The sequence below is a fragment of the Hypoxylon fragiforme genome (genome assembly GCF_022984875.1).
Source record: "Hypoxylon fragiforme strain CBS 206.31 chromosome Unknown GGS25scaffold_9, whole genome shotgun sequence".
NCBI classification, from domain to species: Eukaryota; Fungi; Ascomycota; class Sordariomycetes; order Xylariales; family Hypoxylaceae; genus Hypoxylon; species Hypoxylon fragiforme.
Genome location: NW_026054764.1, coordinates 1,256,837 through 1,279,003, shown reverse-complemented (window position 1 = coordinate 1,279,003; position 22,167 = coordinate 1,256,837). Strand labels below are relative to the sequence as shown.

General features: G+C 47.8%; 9 protein-coding genes across 9 annotated transcripts; 5 read left to right on the top strand and 4 right to left on the bottom strand.

Annotated features, from left to right (window-relative positions):
• Positions 1 to 717: 717 nt before the first annotated feature.
• On the top strand, positions 718 to 1,266 carry GGS25DRAFT_534612 (uncharacterized protein; the record flags this gene model as incomplete). Its single annotated transcript, XM_049265795.1, has 2 exons — positions 718 to 953; positions 1,015 to 1,266. 2 exons carry the CDS (start codon positions 718 to 720, stop codon positions 1,106 to 1,108), a joined length of 330 nt encoding a protein of 109 aa, XP_049113039.1. The 3' UTR covers positions 1,109 to 1,266.
• An 866-nt stretch (positions 1,267 to 2,132) lies between these two features.
• On the top strand, positions 2,133 to 2,897 carry GGS25DRAFT_525416 (ribonuclease H-like domain-containing protein; the record flags this gene model as incomplete). Its single annotated transcript, XM_049264773.1, has 1 exon — positions 2,133 to 2,897. The coding sequence occupies one exon, from the start codon at positions 2,133 to 2,135 to the stop codon at positions 2,895 to 2,897; it is 765 nt and encodes a 254-aa protein (XP_049113038.1).
• A 426-nt stretch (positions 2,898 to 3,323) lies between these two features.
• GGS25DRAFT_449445 (uncharacterized protein) lies at positions 3,324 to 3,874 on the top strand. The gene has a single exon (XM_049258816.1). The coding sequence runs from the start codon at positions 3,420 to 3,422 to the stop codon at positions 3,705 to 3,707; it is 288 nt and encodes a 95-aa protein (XP_049113037.1). The 5' UTR covers positions 3,324 to 3,419; the 3' UTR covers positions 3,708 to 3,874.
• Positions 3,875 to 4,469: 595 nt separating this feature from the next.
• GGS25DRAFT_449447 (uncharacterized protein) lies at positions 4,470 to 5,057 on the top strand. The gene has a single exon (XM_049258817.1). It carries the CDS (start codon positions 4,552 to 4,554, stop codon positions 5,014 to 5,016), a length of 465 nt encoding a protein of 154 aa, XP_049113036.1. The 5' UTR covers positions 4,470 to 4,551; the 3' UTR covers positions 5,017 to 5,057.
• Positions 5,058 to 5,358: 301 nt separating this feature from the next.
• On the top strand, positions 5,359 to 9,997 carry GGS25DRAFT_507070 (uncharacterized protein). Its single transcript, XM_049262364.1, has 9 exons — positions 5,359 to 7,512; positions 7,586 to 7,600; positions 7,659 to 7,803; positions 7,861 to 7,916; positions 7,975 to 8,568; positions 8,621 to 9,172; positions 9,224 to 9,397; positions 9,454 to 9,556; positions 9,629 to 9,997. The coding sequence occupies exons 1-9, from the start codon at positions 5,662 to 5,664 to the stop codon at positions 9,838 to 9,840; spliced, it is 3,702 nt and encodes a 1,233-aa protein (XP_049113035.1). The 5' UTR covers positions 5,359 to 5,661; the 3' UTR covers positions 9,841 to 9,997.
• Positions 9,998 to 11,548: 1,551 nt separating this feature from the next.
• On the bottom strand, positions 11,549 to 12,773 carry GGS25DRAFT_449305 (NAD(P)-binding protein). Its single transcript, XM_049258813.1, has 3 exons — positions 12,266 to 12,773; positions 12,203 to 12,214; positions 11,549 to 12,151 (listed from the first exon to the last, which is right to left on the bottom strand). The coding sequence occupies exons 1-3, from the start codon at positions 12,554 to 12,556 to the stop codon at positions 11,657 to 11,659; spliced, it is 798 nt and encodes a 265-aa protein (XP_049113034.1). The 5' UTR covers positions 12,557 to 12,773; the 3' UTR covers positions 11,549 to 11,656.
• Positions 12,774 to 13,303: 530 nt separating this feature from the next.
• GGS25DRAFT_449376 (glycoside hydrolase family 18 protein) lies at positions 13,304 to 15,193 on the bottom strand. The gene is made up of 8 exons (XM_049258815.1): positions 15,180 to 15,193; positions 14,979 to 15,128; positions 14,867 to 14,929; positions 14,641 to 14,788; positions 14,526 to 14,582; positions 14,434 to 14,447; positions 13,427 to 14,376; positions 13,304 to 13,336 (listed from the first exon to the last, which is right to left on the bottom strand). Exons 4-7 carry the CDS (start codon positions 14,741 to 14,743, stop codon positions 13,483 to 13,485), a joined length of 1,068 nt encoding a protein of 355 aa, XP_049113033.1. The 5' UTR covers positions 14,744 to 14,788; positions 14,867 to 14,929; positions 14,979 to 15,128; positions 15,180 to 15,193; the 3' UTR covers positions 13,304 to 13,336; positions 13,427 to 13,482.
• Positions 15,194 to 17,218: 2,025 nt separating this feature from the next.
• On the bottom strand, positions 17,219 to 18,831 carry GGS25DRAFT_534610 (uncharacterized protein). Its single transcript, XM_049265794.1, has 2 exons — positions 18,580 to 18,831; positions 17,219 to 18,501 (listed from the first exon to the last, which is right to left on the bottom strand). Exons 1-2 carry the CDS (start codon positions 18,824 to 18,826, stop codon positions 17,528 to 17,530), a joined length of 1,221 nt encoding a protein of 406 aa, XP_049113032.1. The 5' UTR covers positions 18,827 to 18,831; the 3' UTR covers positions 17,219 to 17,527.
• A 1,067-nt stretch (positions 18,832 to 19,898) lies between these two features.
• On the bottom strand, positions 19,899 to 22,087 carry GGS25DRAFT_525410 (nucleolar GTP-binding protein; the record flags this gene model as incomplete). Its single annotated transcript, XM_049264772.1, has 3 exons — positions 19,899 to 20,801; positions 21,172 to 21,322; positions 21,384 to 22,087. The coding sequence occupies 3 exons, from the start codon at positions 22,085 to 22,087 to the stop codon at positions 19,899 to 19,901; spliced, it is 1,758 nt and encodes a 585-aa protein (XP_049113031.1).
• Between the last annotated feature and the right edge of the window lie 80 nt (positions 22,088 to 22,167).

The following is a 22,167-nucleotide window of genomic DNA, read 5'->3' as shown; positions in this document are numbered from 1 at the left end:
GATCTCGTATCACTGGCTCACTGTTTCCCATATGAGCTCTAGACATCTAAAAGTTCAGGTCCGGTATAATTCCGCACATAAAGTCGTGTTAGTCAATCATCAAAGCCCATTGAGGCTCTTCGGAATAAGCACTGTTTAAAGCAACAATAAAGGCAGACTCTCTTCACTATGTCTCATGATAGTCATAATGTTTCATGGATTAGCTGCAATCCAAGCGATCCAATACGACACTCTACAACATCATCTACGAATGGCGTTCAACTTGAATCTTAGAGTGAAGCCTTAAGAGGCTAGGCTGGAGGGGTATTATTGGATACGAAATCTAGATGGTCAACAGAGAACAAGGACAGAATGTTGCGTGAGTTGATTATGAAATCCGTGACTTTATCCGATTACAACCGTCGAGCTTCCCAAAATTGACAATGAACCCATACGATGAATTGGACATCTGCCGGGGTTAAGTTGCATTAACAGGCCTCAATACGAGATCTTGGGGGTTTTTTTAGAGAAAGATGTAACTCCACAATCACTGCGACTAGCTCGGCTCGTCTTGGCTAAGCAGATATTAGGAAGTTGATAATAAACCCCAATTGAAACTTTTGAGTATAAAGGACTCAGGAGGAAACTTGCAAATGAGAAGGGAATATTGCAACATCTTCAACCAACTCAGTACCACAAAGCCCTACAATCAGACAATCTATCTTTCGAACCTTCAATATGCAGGTCCCTACTACTTTCGCTACTCTCGCCGTCTTCCTCGGACTGGCATTCTCGAGCCCCATGCCTCAGGATGACCCCCCTGAGACTGATCTCTGCCTCCAGCGGAAATTTCTAACCGCCGAGCGATGTGAAGACATCGATCCGGCATACACCAACGCGACGTTGCCCAGCGCAGGCTGGTATTGCTGTTGGCAGCAGGGGCCCTTCACTCCCCCTCCCGCCCTTCCTGTCTCGTGAGTTATCATATGGAGCCCTGCATCACAAATTCTTCAAATACTGACGCAAACGAATTAGGGCCTGGTTGACCTTCGCGGAAGACGGCTCAGTTGCAACCCGCTGCTTGACAAGCGGAGCTTGCACGGCTGGCCTGCCCAATGGACAATCTTAGATCATAGGTTAGGAAGTGTTGTAGGCCACTGGAGAGGATTGGGTATATGATAGGACGGGGGAAAAGTTGGTTGGCAAGGCCCTCATTCGAGTGAAATCTTGCCACAGCCGTTTGCATGTACCTAGCTTTTGTTGTACGAAGACAAGGCTCCCAAGGGCAAAGACTGGTAGCATGGTGGTTGGCAGCATGAGTTGAAACTTGGATATTTGAAATTTTCTTTTGCCAGACGACTAATAATAAGTCTTTGTAGTCAATATGTACATACTTCTGCTTGGCTACCTACATGTATTTTCGCGGATAAGTACTCCACTACCTAGGTAGATCTATCTACCTACACACGAAAGAGATCCATTGAATACTTAGGTGACTACCTACATATGCCCCTACCCGTACTGTACCTAGGTACCCATACTTCAAACGAAAAATTTCAATCCTAGGTACCTATATACATATATGTCTATCTAGCAAACAAGATGACGAGGTCACTAGTAATTATATATGTATGTATGTAATATAATCATGAGCTTCAATGTTCTTCCCTGTCATTCATAATCCATATATTACTAGATACATGTATCTTCCCAGTTCCATTTGTAGGTATGTATATCTTCCGTAGGTAGAGACGTTGTTGATGCCTACATATGTAGGTGTAACCTCATGACCCTTTCTAACCTACCTACCTAGTTTTAATCATATTTCGTACGGGCCGTGTGTTGCAAACCATTATCCTATGTACTGTAATGTTCAGACATATGCTTGGCAAGCCATTATTCGCAACAGGTTCTCATATCACGACTAGGACCACATTTCTATACTCCAGGGCTTGTAGAGGAGCGATACATACACGTGTTAGATACCAGGAAGGGTCGTTAAAGCCAAAAACCGTTTATAAGAACAGGTCTGTCCTGTCCAAAGTTACATCAGCAACATTCAAGATTTCTCATCATATACCAATACCATTTATTTTACATTGCACCAACCCCTCAGAACTTAGTTTGATCATACCTAACACCCTTGTTTTATAATGGACCCTAGAACGAGAGCACCTACTATTGTCGACACTACACAAGTGCTGTGCACGGTATTGGACACGCTTCAGGACCTGCCAACTACACCTCCATCACTTTACATTGACCTCGAAGGCGAAAGTTTGTCTAGATATGGCACTATATCAATCTTCCAACTCTACGTACTCCCAACACGTCGAACATATCTTATTGATGTCAAGAATCTTGGAGGATCAGCCTTCTCTACCCCATCGGCATCTGGGAACACACTCAGGAGCATATTAGAGTCTGCAACGATCCCAAAGGTGATCTTCGACGTGAGACATGACTCGGACGCATTGTTTGCTCATTTCAATGTCAAACTTCAAGGCATCCAGGATCTTCAACTGATGGAGCTCGCTACACGTATCTCAGGAAAGTCCCATGTCTTTGGACTCTCGAAATGCATTCAGAAGGATTTGGCCCTTTCTTGGAGCGAGTGCTCTGAGTTCGCAAGAGTCAAGGAGATTGGCATCAAGTTGTTCGATCCAAAGCATGGCGGGAGCTACCAAGTCTTCAACGCACGCCCACTCTCCGACGACCTCGTACTCTATTGCGCACAAGATGTTCAATACCTTCCACAGCTATGGGCATGCTATAACCGCAAACTCGAACGGTCCCCGCAGTGGAAGACAAAAGTGCAATCGGCCACGAAGGATCGGGTGGCAGCATCGCAGCGTGCGGTTTACAATGGAAATGGCCCGCACATGGCTCTAGCACCACCTGGCTGGGGTTCGGTTTGAGATTTGTCATTGTGAGATTTCTCAAGGAATCGGTCGATATTCGCAAACGAAGTGTGTAATAGATTTATTTGATAGTTATGGGTACTAAGTTATGATTCACAATGTCAAGTCCTAGTATATCAGACGAAGGTTTTGATAACATACGTACCTTAGGTACCTAGATAGTTTTATGCTACTTCAATCACTGAAATCCTACAAAGTCTTGAATAGGGATAAAGGGGTAAGGGGTAACACAGCCACACATTCATTTAGCCTCAATGTGGCGGAGGTATCCGGTACTACGTATTGTACAATACAGTGCGATCTGGTAAAGGCACGGCTAGGGTTCAATTTGGAGAATTTGGAGAAATCCTTATTACCCCGCAACCCCACAATAGACCCGCCCGTTCTTTTTTCCCTTTCCCTTTTTTTTCTCCTTTTTTTCTCTTTTTTTTTTTTAATTCGATCTTCCAACACGTATGCACCATATGCCCGATCACCTGTCTCCTATATTTCAATTCCTCTCTAGTACCGTCAATAGCCATGTCGGAACCTCCTAGGTCTCGGTCGGACCCATCGCGGTCAGCCGTACCGCGTCCACGCAGATCTGCAGCATTGAGACCTCCAGTACCAAACCGCCCAAGAGTCGATACGAACAGCCCAGAATACAAGCGTGCTGCTCGCAACTACACGCGGACGTTGGTCGCTCTGCCAATTCTGATTGTTACTTCGTGGTATTTGTTCGACCGGCTGGCTTTGGGAAATCAGCAAAAAGTCTTACTTGATCCTTCAGCAACTCCAGCTAGCAGTGTGGGGGAGAAAAGGGGTTGATGATAGCCATCAGCTCCTGTCTCCTTTTATCTGACTGGATCATTGGACGAAATCTAGTAGCCATCATCTGTCTTATGTTCGGATGAAAGTACCGGCAATAGATAGTGACTAGCTCCCTGTTTACACTGGCAGAGATGTCGGGTCCGTGCCTTTGTCCGAATTATCAGTGTCAAGCACAAGCACAAGTGACTATCAATGCACGTTGTGAAAGAATGCCTTATTATAGGAGACATTCAATTGTTCTCCCTTTCAACATCTAGTCACTACAAGACTATGGCTTAGTGTTGGTGATTGTCACACGAGGATTAGATTCAGGAGCTGTCATCACAATCGAATGCATACAAGTCACCGACCGGCGACCCGACCAGGCGGCAATGAGATGCGGAATGGGATGTGTTATTCATGTGTATTGGAAGGCATTAAGTTAGAGGGAGATACTGATATTTTCCAATCTCCAACACTCTATGTTGAAACCCAACAGCGGTTCGAGATTCAGTGTTGGTTGAACAGATTTGAATTCTACGTGAATCATAAGAAAGCCGCAAATCCCCCTTTGTTCAAAAAAGAACAATTAATGGCGATAAAGAATTATTATTTGAATTCGATTCACTATTATCAACCCTATAATACCCCTTGTCACGGTGATCAAGGTGAGGAGTGGCTTTGGTTGAGAATATAAATACCACCTGCAAAGTTGAAGTCGCCCTTAAGCTCTTACAATACTCATACCACGCGCTTCACTATCATATCATCATCACGATAGCAGAATATCACGATAACACAGCATCGCAATAGCATAGCATCGCACTTCGATAGCACCACATCTACACTTGTTACAGCAACAATGAAGCTAAACATCGCATCAACTTTGGCATTCTTGCCTCTTATTACCGTCATCTCTGCCACCGAGGTGGCCGGATTCTTGAAGAACACACTTGGAAACTCGGACTGCACCAATATCCGTCTAGACGATGGACACGTCCTTCGCACTACTTGCACCGACCCTGAATACAAGAATCGCACGGACGTGAGCCTCGACCTCAACGGCTGCTTCGCCAACTACCTGGGAACGTTGAACCACGCCTACAATGGCAATTTCGCCGGCTCATGCAGCGGCTGCCATATGGACAAGACAAAGCTCGTATGCGAATGCTCGAAGGACGAGAGCGGCTGCACGAAACACACCGAATATGAACTCAGTGAGTGGCATACTGTCCAGGTCAATCCAGGTGGCATTTTGGCTTGTGACTTCAATTCCGGATTGGAGAAGAGGGCGAAGGATAAGGAGGCACGGGCTTTTGTCGCTTAAGGAGGGGAGGGTATTTTCATGCAGCAGGGATTGATTTAAGGAAGTAAAAGAAATTTCATTATCAATACATCTTTAGTACCCTTAGGTTACTGTTTCTTCGGATTTACCGAGTGTACTGCTTCGGCCACCATGTGCTGGGTATGCAGCTGATAATGCCGTTAAATCCATCGTATCAAGTGAGAAATAATTGTTAATGTGTAGGATATGTGTGTAGATGTACTTTTGCATACCCACGTCCAGAGCCTCATCCGCGGATATTATCTCGGTCAATAATAGCAAGGGGGAGCAGGGCTACGCTTACCTGAACCCCGGCCGACCCTGGCTATCATGGGTTATGAAGCCCGAATATCTGACATCCACTTATTTTCAGCTCCGAGTATTGAAAACTTGTGCAAAAATAGGTATCTGCCTACCTACCTGCCTACCTAGGGTAGTTACAGGAGAGGGTTACATGCCGAACGGCGAACGCCATAAGCCCAACACTGATTCCCCCTGGATTTCCTCTTGTCAACGTGCATTTCTCCGGCGGCCTCGGAGCTGATTTTGAGTTATGGTGTCAACCCTTCAATGTTTCAATAGTATATTTCCTCTACTCAACCTCTTCTCATTCTCTCTCCTCGTTGCTAGAACACGACAACCAAGAAAATGGAGAGACTCAGCCCAGAGACCTTATCAGGCCGAAAACGCGACTTCCATATTCGGCCGAAGTTACTGGACGTCGTCGATAGTGTTTCGTTTAACAATACACCCGGTGCTTTTGGGGTGTTCGATTTCAGTCTGGCAAACCTCCCTTCCCCGTATTCTCAGATTTCTCTGGAACTCTCAGTTAAGGGACCGAGTACGGATGGACAAGATATTCTATATTCTGTCCTCGGGCGTTTTCTCGCCAAGACCGAATCCAATGTTTGCCCAGACGTCTCAATAACAGAAGACGACGAGCTCAGATTGGGACAGCTTGAGACCTCTACGCGCTGGAATCGAGATAAAAAGACAGTTACAATCACAATCCAAAATGCTGTCAGCCCCTTCTCTGTCAACAACGGTAGTGAGAACGACACTAGCGATATCAATCTACGTGTTGCGGTCTTGTTGAGGGGTGAGTGGCCCAATAAAGGTACAATAAGTGCTGTCTTCAAAGGAAGAAGGCAACATTTCAAATTCCGGCGATTCACCGATGATAAGTTAGGCCAGTTTCCATTAGGTGGAGCACCTAATACACCTGAATCTGTGGAAGTTACCCGTCGTAACTTGGTGTCGTGGGCTGCGATGGTGGGGGATACAACAGTCCTGGAGATTTACAGGAACGCACTCTCACAGTACCCGCTCCAAACTCCCCAAGGCACCAAGACGAAGACTCCTTTGATTTGGGCGGCCCTGTCAGGCTATCTCGATGCGGTTAAGTTCATCATTCATAACATGGATGTTGTTGAATATAATCATCAAGATTCAACTGGAAGAACGGCTTTATCGTGGGCTGCAGGAAATGGCCATGCTTCGATAGTGCGATTGCTACATCCTCTCGTGGATCCGAATCTGCAGGACAGTAACGGACTGACACCCCTCTCTTGGGCTGCAAGAAATGGCCAGCTAAAGGTAGTGAATACCCTATTGGAGCACAGCAAGACGGAAGATCAGCAATTGGCAAGTGATAAAACACCACTGGAATTGGCCGCCCAAATGGGTCACGAAGAAGTCGTTCGTACGCTCATTGAATGGCGTCATACTCTATGGTCTGTTCCAAAGAGTGAAGCGCAAACAAAGGAGAACACAAAACTGGTAGAGGAGGAAATCGCGACACCAATAAAACTCGCCATCGAGCATGATCACCCTGATACTGTGCGAACTCTGATAGAAGCGCGGTGCAAGGCAGCTCCGACTCAAGATCCCGAAAAAGATCTAGACCTCAAAGCATGGCTATCTAAGTTCCTCCATACTACCGCCATAAAGGGGCTGGTATCTGTTATGGGAATCCTCGTCGAACTTGGAGCGGATGTTGACTATTTAGAGGATGGAAAGACGCCGCTGTGTACTGCAGCTGAGTACGGCCACACAAAAATCATGGTGCTTCTTCTCAGCAAGGATGCAAAGGTCGAATATGAATCCCCCGGAAAAGAAAGGGCCATATTCTTCGCGGTAAAGAGTGGGATGGAAGAAGCGACAAGACTTCTCCTCGACTTGGATGTAAACATAAAAGGCACCAACGCTTTGTCCCAAAGTCTGGAAGACGTTGCGTTAGAACATCCCAAGATTCTAGAGATGTTGCTTGAAAAAGACAAGGACGGGCGATTAGCGACAAATTATACAGACCTTCATACTGATATCGACAAGAAGTTCCAAGCACACGCTGTAGATTTCACGTATGATTCGGGCGTCTACAAGCCGAAGTCCCGTGTTGTGTCCGTTGACGAACTTCTGGAAAATGAGTGGGTGAGAAACCCGGATTACCCACAGGTCAACACCAATTCATTCAAGTGGTTTCACCTGCCCGCAAACAACGTAAGTTTCATAAGTCAGTGACAGCCCAATATTTCTCATGAGCTAATGCCTAGGTATATATATATATATGTAGATGAAATGGGTCGAGGTAATTAACATATTATACTATCTAGTACAAGGAAACGCTTTCTAACTTAGTGGAGTAGTTTCTCATCAACCAACTTCATCATAACAATCGAACAACGGTATATAAGGTCTTGAAACCAGACCGATGGGTAAAGCGACAACATCACGGTTCGGATAAGACCCCCCATTCCCGGTTCATGGAGCCCCTTTGTCAGGCATTTGACTGTAAGTCAATGTCATAACAAGATCGTCTCAAGCCATGATAGCTAATATTAAGAATAGTGGAGCAATTTTCATCTTCAACCAAGTCGTGTTATGATAAGAATCTCGTTACGTTTGTAAGTTTAACTCCTACAAATGTCCTGAGAAAGGATCTCTATCTAATGAGTTTACAAGATGCCATATTTACATTGGGATCGTAACGTGTCTGTTGTCAAAATGAAGCAAATTGTTGACGGCGAGGAAGATCAAACACCACAACCTGATTGGACAAATGACCAGAAGCTTGTATATCACTATACAACCAAGACTGACTCACCTCTCCATTCACTACACGTACGGCGGACATTAGATCAGTACTATTACCACAGCTTTAGCAACACTGATGAGAGGGACCAAGACCAGACTGTTCAACGCTACCAAAGAGCCCAAGGATACGAAAAAGAAAAAGAAGTGACAGTGATGGTTGACCAGCTCTGGCTTTGGGTCCTTGTAGGGCCTTCGTCGGAGAAAGCAGATACAATAATTACATGTTTCCCGAACCGAGACGTTTCGAATAGCAAGGCCAATTCCGTGATAGACCCTGGCGGCTTAACAGACCCCGTTCGGAATGTCATGCGGTACATGGCCAATGAGCCACAGGCAGTACAGAGTGTCTACGACCTTGCAGGCATTATTGCTAGCAGGTGTTCGAGGACATTCATCGATTCGTCTAGAGCAGAGAAATGTCTACAGTTTCCCGAGATATACGAAAATTCTATTCGGAAAATTGTAGGTTCATTCAAAACAGTAGGGCTCTTACGGATGGCTGATACTAGCACAGATGGACGAAGAAGCGCAACTATTTAAAAGATTTAAAAACGTGGTTGAGGAGTCCAAATCGAGCGAGATGCTTCAAGGCAACGGCGAACTTGGCATTTCATTCGAAATTTCCTTGCTCCAAGAAATCAAGGATATACAAGACGAGTTGAGTATCATTATGATGACATTTGAGGAGCAAAAGAGAGTTCTCGTAACCATGGAGAGAATCATTCACTTCATGGACAGAGCTCCGTCGTCTGGGAATGAAATTCCCACGAATATCACCAAAAAGGACAGGATACATGAACCTAAGCCACTTAAGCGCACTAACAGTCAAGCTTCAGATCGAACTGATATGGAATGTGATGAATCCTGCCTCTCTGATTCTGAGAGTTTAAGCAGAGAAGAGGAAGATGAGATCAATGGTAACAGGCGTAACGAAAATCATCCAGCAAGTGAAATTTGGGGCACAAGCCATGACTTAAGATACTCCAGCCATCCGCTCCGTGCAGTCCAGCAAAGTATAGACAAAATCAAAGGCATAGCTCAGCGAGCAGAAAAGACATATCAAGCGGTGAGTCTCCGAATCCAAGATACGACTGTAAACTAACATCTGTCATCATAGCTCAACTTCCTTGTGGACTTGAAGCAGAAACAAAGCAACGTGGTCGACGCTCATTTTACTCGAAAGCAGACCGAGCAATCAGTCCTCCAAGCTGAGTGGTCAAATAAAATGACGGCAGAAGCGCAAAAGCAAGGACAGGCTATCATGACATTTACCATAATCACCATTTTTTTCGTAAGTCACGCCAGCCACAACCACGCCGCTGCCCCATCATCGCTAAACCACATAAGCTCCCGATGTCATTCCTGTCCGCATTTTTTGCAATCAATATTACCGAGTTTCGTCGTGAAGAGGGAGGTACTCTCGGCTTGGGCTATGTCTCGGAAATCATATGTAAGCACCTACTCATACCTATCTGCCTCTATGCTATACCTAAGGAAGAGATACTCATACAGATATCTCCAGTTCCAATCTCGATAGTAATTTCGGGAATCTGTATTTTCATCGCCTTTCGCGGAAATGGTCGCGGTAACAAACAGAGGAACGCACAAAACCCGAAAGCTTCTTCCAAGGATGATAAGGGAGGGATGTCGTCAATTAAAACTGTGGCAAGTTCTCTTGCACGGTTGCGGAAACCATCCACCCTATACGAGGACAATTACAGCGATAAAGCATAGACACTTAATACCTCACGTCTATACCAGCGATTATCATTGGATCGTTCAATCTCTCGAGGTGGATATGGAATGTGTTGTCAAAAAGCTTCTTATTAGCTACCTAATTATCGGTAATTCGTTGATCTAAGTTTGTTTGTTAGACACTTGAGGATCTTCAAGGTACTTCGTACTCTCTATCTATTGCGTGAGACTCGTGAAAATCATGCTTGGTTAATAAGACACTGTAATTACCTGAATATCAACATATGTAGGTACCTGTATGGTAGACGGCTACCCTGTTCCTGTTTCCGTCACAGATAGGTACCTCAGCACCTACTAGGTACCTAAGTATATACCGATATGACTGCCCGATAATTATCAAAGAGCCTCAAAGTCCTACAAATCATATTCCGGCGATGAGAACCCCCAGATACGTCAAGCTAGCCGAGACAGTAAGCACCTAGGTTACATCATTTTTGCCGAGCCGGGTACACCAATCAGGGGTAAACCCCCAGGACCCCCCTTTCCAAGGAGGCTCGAAAGTGCACATATCAGAGCAAATTTCTCGGTTCCCGGTATTCCCGGCGTCGCCGCTTACATCTACATCTAATCCATTATGGCGCGGAGGTGAACGTTTCTGCTCGAGCTGAGAACCCATGCAGCGGTACGCGGCGTAGCATCTCACGGCGACCCCAAAGACGCGGGCAGCACACCCACCAACTTTCGTAATTTGAACAACGGGGTAGAATCACTGGCCAATGATTGGCGATGATCACACCACATGTGTGTAGAGCCTCCGTGTCACCAAGTCTTTGGTAATATTCTCGTAATGATTTCTCAGCAGACTACACCTTGGCCCCTGGGATAGGATGCATACAATGGAACAATAGGGGTGAACAAGGCCTCAGTGTTAGCACACAATAAGCTTTGTCTGATCACAATGCTATGAACATCAACGACCATAAAAAGGAACAAGAGAATAAAGGATTTTCCATTGAGATCTCAACCCTCCTCGTAGTATTGAAGTGGCCCGTGAGTTTGCGTCGTCAGGCTGGAGCCTCTATTTAAACCAATAAGCCTCCCCGACGCTTTCACTGCTAGTTGTAGGTCAGAGGAAACTGGTTTTATGAGGCTAGGTACATTCTAGGTCGTAGAACGCGGTAATCACTCAATACTTCGATAAACCCGAGCAAAGACAAGGAACATAGGCAAAGAATCATCAATTGCTAGCAAATCTCAGTATGGATTCCAGGCCCCTAGCAATGCAGATCTGTGAGATCCAACTCATAGGATCTATGATGATGGCGAACCTTTTCATGCTCGTGGTTTTCCTCTTCAGAGCCTGGAGGCGGGAGGTATATGACCGGTAAGGAAGCGCTGGGCGCGTAACTCCACTAGGTATACAAAGCAGGCGGGTTGGTATCTAGTTCAGGAGGGGGATCATATTAATAACACAAGTTTCCTTCAAAGTTTACCTATCATTTGAAAGTACTAGCGATGGGGTGTTCTAATCCCAAGCTTGCTATATGAGCATGAAGTGAGAATGTGTTGCAGATGCCTGAGGCTCATGGCCCCACTAGGCCTGCCAGCCATATATTGGCAGTCCGCTAGTATAGTCTAGAACAGAGCAAGCTTTCTTCCTTTCATCTTTCTTCTTGGTCGAAATCCCTTATTCATAGATACCTAAGATACCTAATACCTACCCTCGGCTTTTAACACAGCAGCATAACTTCAGGCAAATTACTTCCAAACTCCGATTGGCGTCCATCTTTACTACCTAGGTACTAAACTACTAGCTACAAAACACCGATAAAGCTATATAGGAGCTGCTTGCTATTCAATAATAAGGCTCCCCTTCAGCAACATCAATGCCCTCATCAATACACCTCTTCACCGCAGCCGCCGGGTCCTCATCGCCATCATGCATATCAAGCCAGCAACTCTTCACATTGGGCGCATCAAGCAGCAATGCCGTGAGTTCGGCAACCGAAGCCCGACTCGAAGTCCCCTTCGCCACCGGCGTCTTCCCGAGCAATACCTTACCCGCCGGCTCCGGCGTCAAGGTGGCGGGGCGCAGACAGATAGCCGCGAAGTCCTTTCTCTTCTTCCCCTCCTCGTGCAGCACCTGATCCGCCGCGACCTTGGCCTCATAGTACCGCTTCAGCGCCTTCAGCGTCGTGTTCTGCTCCGTCTGCCAGATCTCCTCTGTCCACCACTCCGGCTTCCGCAGGCGCGAGGTGACAAACGAGATCAGGACGAACTTGGTGATGGATGGGGTAGCCACGGATGCGCGGATGAAGTGGCATGCGGCATCGCGGTCGATCTTCTCAGTCTGGTCGAGGATAAGTAAGTTTGTATCAATCAGCGCGATTGGCCATCAAACCCCATCACGAAGCTAAGCTGCATATGTATGAGTGGCTTATATGCAGGTACCTAGGTAACCTACCCTCTCTGGGGGGCCTTTTCCGCCGGCACCCGCACTGAAAACCACGTAGTCCGGCTTGACCTCATCGATGAGACTTTTGGCGTGCGCGTCGCTGGTCACCTCCTCCAGGCTGCGGACTAGGACGCTCAACTTTCCGGCGTGCCCCTCTCCGAGCTTCTGCAAGTTGCCGACTTGGGCGGGGTCGCGGATGATGCTGGTCACATTCCACGATCGCTGGAGGAGGAGTGGCGTTAGCAGCTGCGCGATCTTGCCGCTGCCGCCGAGGAGGAGGACGTGGTGGAGGGACGACATGGTTGTGAGAGGTAATGAGTAGACTATGGAGGTTAGGTTAGTTCTAAAAGATACTTGAATATATAAAATACCGATCAACTTTCAAGTCTACCTATCGAATGAAACTAGGGAGAAGCTCGCAAAAATGGGAGCTTCGAATCTGTGAATAATACCCCACATCACGCAATTACATCATGCATGTAGCTAAGTAAGCACATGCATGTCAAGCGGGAGACACAGTAGAAATCACAACATAGATCTACGGTGCCTATATCCGAGAGACAAGGGGGGATGTATCGGCCATAAGGGATGCTCACATCTTGGCTTGGCCCAGTTTCAAGTAAACGGCTCCAAATCTACAATAATCAACCACCAAACAGGGGGTGAAGCCCAGAGAAATGTATGAATCGAATCAATATGATTCGGTAAGTCGATATATTCGCCATATATACAGGTTTGTGGGTTATTTATACAAAAGTCCAAAAAGGTAAGTATGTACAAGAAGAAGCCCTTCTTCAAAAAAGGGACACGCTTCAACTGTCCAAAAGAAGAGCGAGAGACTCGGGTCAGAGCTTTCTTCCTCCCCTTAGCCGCGTTCACCACAACCCGCCACAGCCGCCACAACTCCTACTCCGATGCGATTCTGTCGTCAAAGGCCGACTCCAAAAAGCTTTGTTGATGGCGATCACTCCATTTACACGAGGAAAAAAAATCGCGCGTCGTTCTTGATATCGGTGTGCTGCAGGTAGCATCCGGCTAAGTCTGTCGTGTCCAGTGTCCACTGTCCACGCCGCAAAGTACCTAAGGAAAATTCAATCAGTCCATGTAACAAACGGGGCTTTGTTGTCCCCGCAGCCCTCGCAAGTTTCGAGTATATAGAGTCCAACTCACCAGCAGCATCCCCTCTGAAACACGACGAATCGGCATGCGCGCCCGCCCAGCACCATCTAACCTAGTACGGGAGCCGGAGTAGCTCGGGCCCTGATCTTGGTGGCCAGGGTTGTGGCTGCCTCTGCCTCTGCCGCTACTCCTCTTGCTGCGACCGCGGAACCTGTCAGCGAGGCGTAGACGTCATCGAGGAACCCGGCGTTGGCGTAGAGCTGAGACATGTCCCACATCATCACACCGCCAAAGCTGGCGAACTGCTTGGAGAACTGGATGATGGGCGCGAGCGCAGAGGCGGGCTGGTAGCCGCCCCCCGCGCCGGTGTTGGCGGGGACGCCCAGCAGGATCTTGACGTCCTTGTTCTTGCTCGTCTGCGAGGCCCAGTCGTCCCACGTCTGCATGTTGAAGTTGTTCTGCGTCGCGGCGCCCGGCACGAACGACTGGATCCCGCAGTAGTTGTTGTAGAACTGGATCATGATGAAGTCGAACGAGATGGCGCCGTTGAGCATGTCGTTCATCGCCGCGTCCGGGTACGGGCACTGCGGCGCCGCCGACAGGTAGTACTTCTTGCTCGAGTCGCCGTCCATGAGCGAGCGCAGCTTCGTGGCGAAGGGTACGAAGTTCTGGGTCACGGACTCGAAGTCGAAGTCGAACCCGTCGACAACCGCTGTGCGGAATGGTCGGTTGTCCTTGGTTGTGTCGGAGCCGAACAGATCCCAGACGCTTTGCGCGGCACTCTCGGCCGATGCCGAGTCTGTGAAGCCTCCCTCGGTATATGTTGCCCCTCCGATGGAGAGCAGGATGGTTTTTCCCTCGGACTGGCATGTCTTAATGTCCTCTTCCAGCTGCGGGCAGTTCAGAAGCTGCGTGCCAGCGTAGACCGTGCAGTTGTCTCCAGCGTTGGCGAAATTTGTGATAGGTGTCTTGATGCCATTCATGAAAGCGAGGGGAATGATCTGCGAAGTCTATAGTCAGCACACGTGCAGTCGTTACAGATCATCTGCATGTCTCACGCTGAGCTTGCTGTCTGCGCAACACGTTAGCAAGGATGATACCTGGGGAATTACTTGGGGACCTGGGTAGGTAACCTATGGAATACACTCACTTGTGCAGTATGTGCTTAGCCGTGTCTGGGAAGTTGCTTGACCGAACGAGTTTTGGCCTATGGTGATGTCTCAGCAATAAGCTCCCGAGTTACACATCGGGCCACGTCAACTTACCCCAATATACAGCAACATTGCTCTGCGCGCTGGCATCGAAACCCGCGAGGACGGATGGGACGATGCTGGCAAGGGATGCCAATGTCAACTTGGAAGAGAACATGTTGGATCTACCGGTAATACTTGTCTCGAGTCTCTGGTTTGGTACCTACTTTGGTGATACTAGATTTTAGATAGGGCTGACGATCGAAGGAGATCCGAACAGTTGAAGAGATGATATACATGCCTCTATATATACAGATCCATTCCAGACCTTTGGTCAGCTTCCCCCTCGTGGCTTTTCAGATGCCTATCCCAACGTTACAAGCCTATGCCTGCCTAAGTAGTTCTTGACTTACCATGACATGACAACCCAACTCGTGCAACCAAACCCATGACTGACTGTCTGTTGTTGTATCCTGAAATCTTAGCAGATAGATAGAACTGAACTACCCCAACGTAACCAACGAAGAAGCTCCAACAGCATCCCTCAGACGCCGGTAACCCTACTGCATTGGTAAGTCGAACGCAAGCCCAAGTCACGGAAATTACACCTTTACCACTTGGAGGGACTGGTTCTAGCAGGTGATTAAGGTGAAGAATCCACGCGGTCTAATTAGATCGCACGAGAAGGTAGGTGGTTAAGTCAGTTTAAGGTGAGATCGGCAGAGGCGCAAGCGCGGAGGGTTTCTCGGAGGAACTTGGTCTCGACAGCAAAAGGGGAGTTCATCCTACGGCGCGTGGCACCCCGGTCAAGAGAATAAGTGATGAAGGTTGAGCTTCCAAGTTCGGATGAGGCACTCTCCAACCAGCTCCAGGAATCCCCAACCCTACGGCCGCACCGGCTCAAGGCCCATCCATGTTAAGAGAGACAATGTTGCGGCTCTGATTGAGAAGGCACTTTAACGTGTCAGTATCACAATGGATGTTGTCTAATCCAGGTATTAATTTGTGTTCACTCTTGGGATTATCACAAGAACGATAAGGATCAAGTACTGCTATCTCGATCAGAGACAGTTGAGTCTCAGCAGGTCCCGCAGTGTGATAACCCCTGGCATGTACAGCTTCCTCTTTCGGATTAGGGGTCGATTTCCAACCAACGAGAGCTTCAGATTAATGACAGTACCATGCAAGCACTCTAATGGAGGTTGACAGGGCTCATGCGCGTCATTGCAACAATAATATGTCCGTTGACAAGCTTCTCGGCATGCACCCGCATTCCAGGCAGACGCAGGTCAAGCTTAATGTTCATAGGAACAGGAGCATTCCACTGCAACAATCCTGAAATAAAGGTGTCCATCTGGACGGCCTCCTATCATTAGATGCCTCCCCGATACTTCCCCGTTCCGGCTCCTATTCCCATTCCCAATCCCATTCCCCAAGTCAGACCACGGCGGCCTAGTTCTGAAGTGGAAGAGCTAAGGGGAGCTCCCGCTCAAACATTGCAACGTTACTACGGCGATAGCATCAATATTTCCTTCGGGGCGGGATACCATTATTGGTCTACCTTCCTGTCGAACATGTAAGAATGTGAATGCCAAGAAATGCCCGAGAATCTACTTTGAGATAGCTGTTGGGCCTTTGTTGCAACACGTGCAAAGAATGTTCTCATCTAGATGACTACACACATGTATGTACTACCCAGGTAGGTAGGTATGAAGCTGTTACTCTCTAATCAATTCCCACCCACCATAACTCCAATATCTCATAAAGTCATTATGAACCCCATTCTATGCCAATACTGTTTGATACCTAATGCCTCATTAACCTCCAGAGTCGGCGATGAAACGATGACAACTTCCTATCAAACGTTGTCTCGGTGTATCGTGAAGTCTTCTGATACCATCCGGCTCGGCAGATACTGTTACACTTAAAACTAACAGTAACAATTCGGCAACTTATCCGGGGATGATTTCAATCGTAGCCACATACATACCCAGGTATTGATTGAGATCCAAGACGCCGTAAACGTCGACCTCACTCCAGGATTTTCCATTTTCTTTTCAGTAGGAAGTTTTACATCATACAAGTAAGCACCCAACTCATTCAGATCCATGGCTTAGATCCCAAATTCCCAGGATATTCCTTCTCCCCTTGGCAAACTTTCTAGTGTGGGCTATAGTCATAGATGTTCGAATGAACTGCCTACCTACCCAAGTAAGTAGTCCCATCGGTAGGCAAACATCTATGAAACAACTAGGACGAGTCCTCACATCAAGCACTAATCTCTCCAGCGACGATCTATCTTATAAATCTTTGAGTGCAATTTCGATGTAACCTAGGTAGATGACTGCATGTCACATACCACTCGAGTTTCACAGATCTAAGAGTATCTGACTAGTAACGTATCTAGGTAAATACCTAAGGAGCAATCATCATCAATATAACTTATCAAACGATAGAGTATACCTAACCAATGGGTCTGTCGAAGTTACTACATGATGGTAGAGCCATTTATGAGTTAATAGCCAAACAGCGTAGACATCTACCCATATTCCGTAGGTTTATATCAACATATGAACGTCACGGATAAGAGCTATCTCACAGAACTGCTCAGTCATCATTTATAAGCGCACGGATCTGTGCATCAGTTATAGACACCACATGAATATGCGGGCAGATATTGTGCACCTTTATACCTCCCCACAACCGAGACTATAACCACCTACAACCCAACATTGCCCCAAAAAGCTCCAAAACATAACACCATAGTAGGTGACCTTGACCTCGAAGTAAAACAGCCCCCAAAATAGGTAAATAAAGAGTAGCATATCCACCACCAACTTCTAACCCCATAAAGACCCCAAGTCCTAAAGTTCCAAAATGCCCCCCTTTCCCACCTCCAAAAGGGAGATAGACTCACACACCCCTTTCCACATCCACCATCTCACATCTCACATCTCAACACTTAACACTTAACAACATACAACCCCACCAAAACCCCCGGCCAATCCTGCCTATACTCCAAACACGTATCGGAGCCGGGCTCATCACTCATCTCAAACGCGACCTCCGCCTCTACCCCAGGACACGGGAACGAAAGCGGCTCGATCCCGACCCCCGGCACAAGTACCGCCTTCTCCAGCGGCATCGCGACCTTCGGCCTCGTATTATACGTCGTACTACCTCCCTTTCCCTTTCCCTTTCCCTTTCCCGTCCCCGTACCACCATCCATCCACTCTCCAGGACCGTCCAGAACCGCAAAGCGCACCGCCCCCTGGCCCGTCAACGAGTAATACGGCGACCGCCCCTGCTCCGGCGCCGGCAGGTCGAACACCAGCGCGCACTGCTTCCCCGCGTCCGCCGCGTCGAAGCCGAACACGAAGATGGCCGAGGCGTTGGGCGACAGCTGCACGCGCATGTCCGGGTTGGCGCCGTAGCTCGTGTCGGGGTTGCCGGCGTCGACGAGGATGATCTGGTCGGGGCCCTGGGCGAGGAGCACGGCGCAGGTGCCGGCGATGGTGGGCGGGGTGTTGGCTGTTGGTGGCGGGGAGGTGGTGGGTGTGGGTTTTGGTGTTTGCGGGTTGGGGCTTGAACTCTGTCCGCCTTCTCCCGTTATGCTTGTAGTGGGGGCATGTGTCCGAGTAGTAGTAGTAGTAGTAGTAGTAGTAGTAGGGGACGCGGAAGTAGAAGACGACGGCGATTGTAATGAAAAAGAAGAGTTTTCTTCGGCGCACGGGGGCTGGCAGCTGTCGGCGTGCAGTGTGATTTCGGAGCACCTGACGCCATTGGGCTCAAGGTAGATGTCGACCTCGTCGCCGTCGCCGGTGCAGCACTCGTAGAATGTGGACTGGTCCCTATACGATAGACCACCATAGCAGCCAATCTCGAAGCCGTGATCCGGCCGTTGGTTCCAATCGCACTGGAGAGCAGACGTTGGGGCTATAAGTCCAGATTTTGCATTAGCGACAAGTGAAGCCACAAAATGATAAATCAATATTTAGGTAGAGCAGGGCGAACAGGTCATACGCGTCCACCAGCATCCCCTGCCCTGCTGATCCGTGAAAGAATCCCCGAACCAAGTGAAGAGCGTCGGCGATAGCTCATCGCTTCCTCTTATTTGGCCGTTTTGCAACTCCCCGATGGAGCCATTGAAGCCTCCCGATGCCGTGATATGGAAGCCGCATCTAGCGTTTACCCGAACGGAAGCATCACCAACGGAGCTGAATGCGGCCAAGAAGGTGATGAGCAACACGGGCAGCAGCATCGTGGCAAAGCACAGTACATTTAACGTCAGAATCTTGAGAGGCTTTTAGTCCAAGACAATGCGGGTCGGTTTGTGTAAAGGGGGTTCTCCCAAGACAGGTTGATCTAAAAGCGTTGGATTGAGGATGGTGAAGCCAATTGCATACGAAGGCACCAAGCAATGGTATATAAAGTGAAGCTATTAACATAAAATTGAGAGCTCATGGTTCATCAAGTATAATAAGGGAAGTAAACACTTCCCAGTTTGTAGAACCTTTTACCATCTCAGCCGTCGTTCTTACCGGTTTCCGTATGTTCAGGAGATGACAATCTCAAATCTCTTTAAATGACGAGATTGAGACCACCGAAGAAACACCAACCTCGAGCGAATCGGGTTCAACTGCATTTGAATTTATAAATTCGTGGGAAGGGGCATCGCCCAAAATGAGCAGGTCTCTGGTTTGACTTGTACAAGGTAGGAGGTAGGTCTGTCTTACCTCACTTACTTAGTAGGTGCGCGTACCCAAAAACCTCGAGACAACTTACATTCACGTTAAAAGGAGAATGCATAAGCACAATTGATTAAAGGTTCTCTGTGGTCTTTGCCCCAGCATTTTTATTATGATATTTTACTGAGTTTTAGTTTCTAGATATTTCTAGCATTGTCGACATATCGCTCCTATAGAGCATACGATCAGGACCAGGTGTCTGTCTCGGTGGGCTATGCATTTAGCAAACCTCCCCCCTCCTCCTTCGCAAGGCCAAATGTCTAGATAGACTCCCAAGCTGTCAAAGACGTATACCCTACTGCATATGGCTGGCAATTTAATAACTTTTTGGGGCTGTTTAAATGCGATGAAGGGTCGCATAGCACGCCAAGCGAAGCTTCTGTCGAATGAACGGAGCTGCATGTATGTTGCTCATCCACTGAAGTGCCTAAGGATGCTGATCTGAGCAGCGTTACTAGGCGCCTTGCGCGGGATTCATTCATCCGTCGCTGGCTGACTTAAGTCTTGGTGATGGACCATTGATGGGTGTGCATTGGCGAGCTGGATGCCACCTGGCGTCTTGATTGACTCTATGGAAGCAACCGTTCACCCTTCTTCTTCCCCGCCCGATTCGTCAATATCGCTCAGCTCATCCAAGGGTATCATATCTTCCTCATCGTCTTTATCAGCCACGGCTTCATCTTCTGATGACTCATCATCGCTGTTGCTGTCGAAGCCTTCAAACTCTTCATCTTGACTCGCGCTTTCTCCATCATCCGCGACAGACGTAGCCGATGCCGCCACAGATACATCTGGGACGCTCTCTGCATCTTCTCTCTTCCGTTTCCTTGGCATCTCGCCGAGCCTGCCATCACGGCCTTCGATGCCCTTTGCTTGATCTCCTTCCACGACAGGCGCCGGTGTGAACCATGGAATTTTGCCTCTCATGAAATCATGTAAAACCATTTTGGCAACTCCATCTACATCTGGCTCACCCCCTTTCAGTAGACGACCACCTTTTCGAGCGAGAAGCTCTAGGAAATGGATATGGTCAGTCCAGCCCTTCACTTGGTAGGTGCGCTCCATATGATGTTGCTTAACCTTAGCCAGAAGTGAAGGGATGTACTGTTCTGGGTTATCTACCATCTCAACACGGACGACGCCGCGTAGTAGAATATCCTCAGGCGTATCGTTCTGGTTGGGGGGTACCACACCGGGGCAATCTATCAAGTAGATTCTCTTCATCAACGTGACATATTGCCAGACCTTGGTCTCACCAGGAATAGGGGCTACCGTGGCAACCTTCTTCTTGCGCAAGGTATTAATGATCGAGGATTTCCCCACGTTGGGGTAACCAATCAAGCCCACAGATATCTGTTTGCGATCCGAGTGCAGTTGTGAGAATTGTCGAAGCAGTTGAATGAGGGAACCCTTTCCGAAAGGATTCGTTATGCTTGAGTGGAAAGCAAGAGTGGGATAATCGGTGGAGAGTTTCCGAACCCACGCGGCCTTGAATAAAAGTCAGCATTAATGCAAATATGTTGTGACTTGGGATATAGGGAGTGGAAATGTGAAATGTATGAATCATTACTAAGAAATCTACCATAAATCGCACAAAAGAAGGCAGAGATAGATCTCAACTCTAAATGAAACACGGCCTAACTAATTGTAGAACTCCAAAACGGGATTCTACCAATTCCTAGTCCGAAGACAGGGGAAAAGCAAGTGTAGATATTTAATCTTCCAACAGTATAACGGATACTTCTCACTGGATGTACAATGAATGTAGAGGAAGTACCCTGACTAAGACCATTGGGATCGAAATAAAACGAGCAGAATATGGGTGGAATAGGTAAAGAGAAAAAAAACCAGTACTTACAGCAACACTCGTAGGTACTAAATCCGTCTTATTTAGAACGAATATCAAGTGCTTATGCGGGGCTTCCTCTCTAAGGTACTTCTCCACGCTTCGGCAACGAGTGCCGAGAGGATCGCGAGCATCGAGTACGTGGATAATCACATCAGACGCACTATCACAAATTAGCATCAGAAAGCAAAGACGAGAGCTTGTAGGGTTGCAGGAAAACATACTCAAGGACTTTGTATAGTTCGTTCCATATCCTCTTACTCTGCCCTTTGTTGAAAATGGGTTCGACGGCTACTGTAAGCGCATCCGCGCCTTCGGGATGACTCTCACTAACTCCTTCAAGATCAACACCCGAGTTGCCACTCAGTAGTTTCGCTTGCTCGAGACGATCTTTATATGTGTCCATACTCTTCTCGGTATCCTCAGCTAGATCTGTCAGACTGCTCACACCCAACTTGACTCTCTTGCGCTGGGATTTAGGACCGAACGCATCTGCGAAAGGAGAACTCTCGATGGTCATCTTGGCCTTGTGTTGCTTCAACCCGTTCTTGGTGTCCGAGTTGTCTCTGATCAACGACATAGGGAGCTTGTTCGACTTCAGCAGGACTTGGTACGGGTCATTTGCCTTCTCGGCCATAGCATCGCGAAAAGCCTTGAGAGAGTCCTGGGAGATGACACGAGTGTTGGTGAACCATTTTCTGTTTGGCTCAACACGAGCAGCAGGAAGATCTCTCGACTGATACCTGGCAGACTGTGTGATCTGACCTTCGGCGTTTCGCGTGGGTCCATCGTCCTTGCGCATATTCAAGGTCTTGACCTTCTTTGCAGAACGATAAAAGTTCTCGCCCTTGATCTTAATGTTGTCCATACCGGTACCCGACTTGCCCTGCCGGGCCAGCCGGCTACGTTCCTTCTTACCGGTACCCATCGCGCTCTAGTATGTGAGCTTGCGAGGTTTTGGTAGAAGGGGATGGTTGAAGTGAAGAGGATGGGTGATTATTTCTTTGG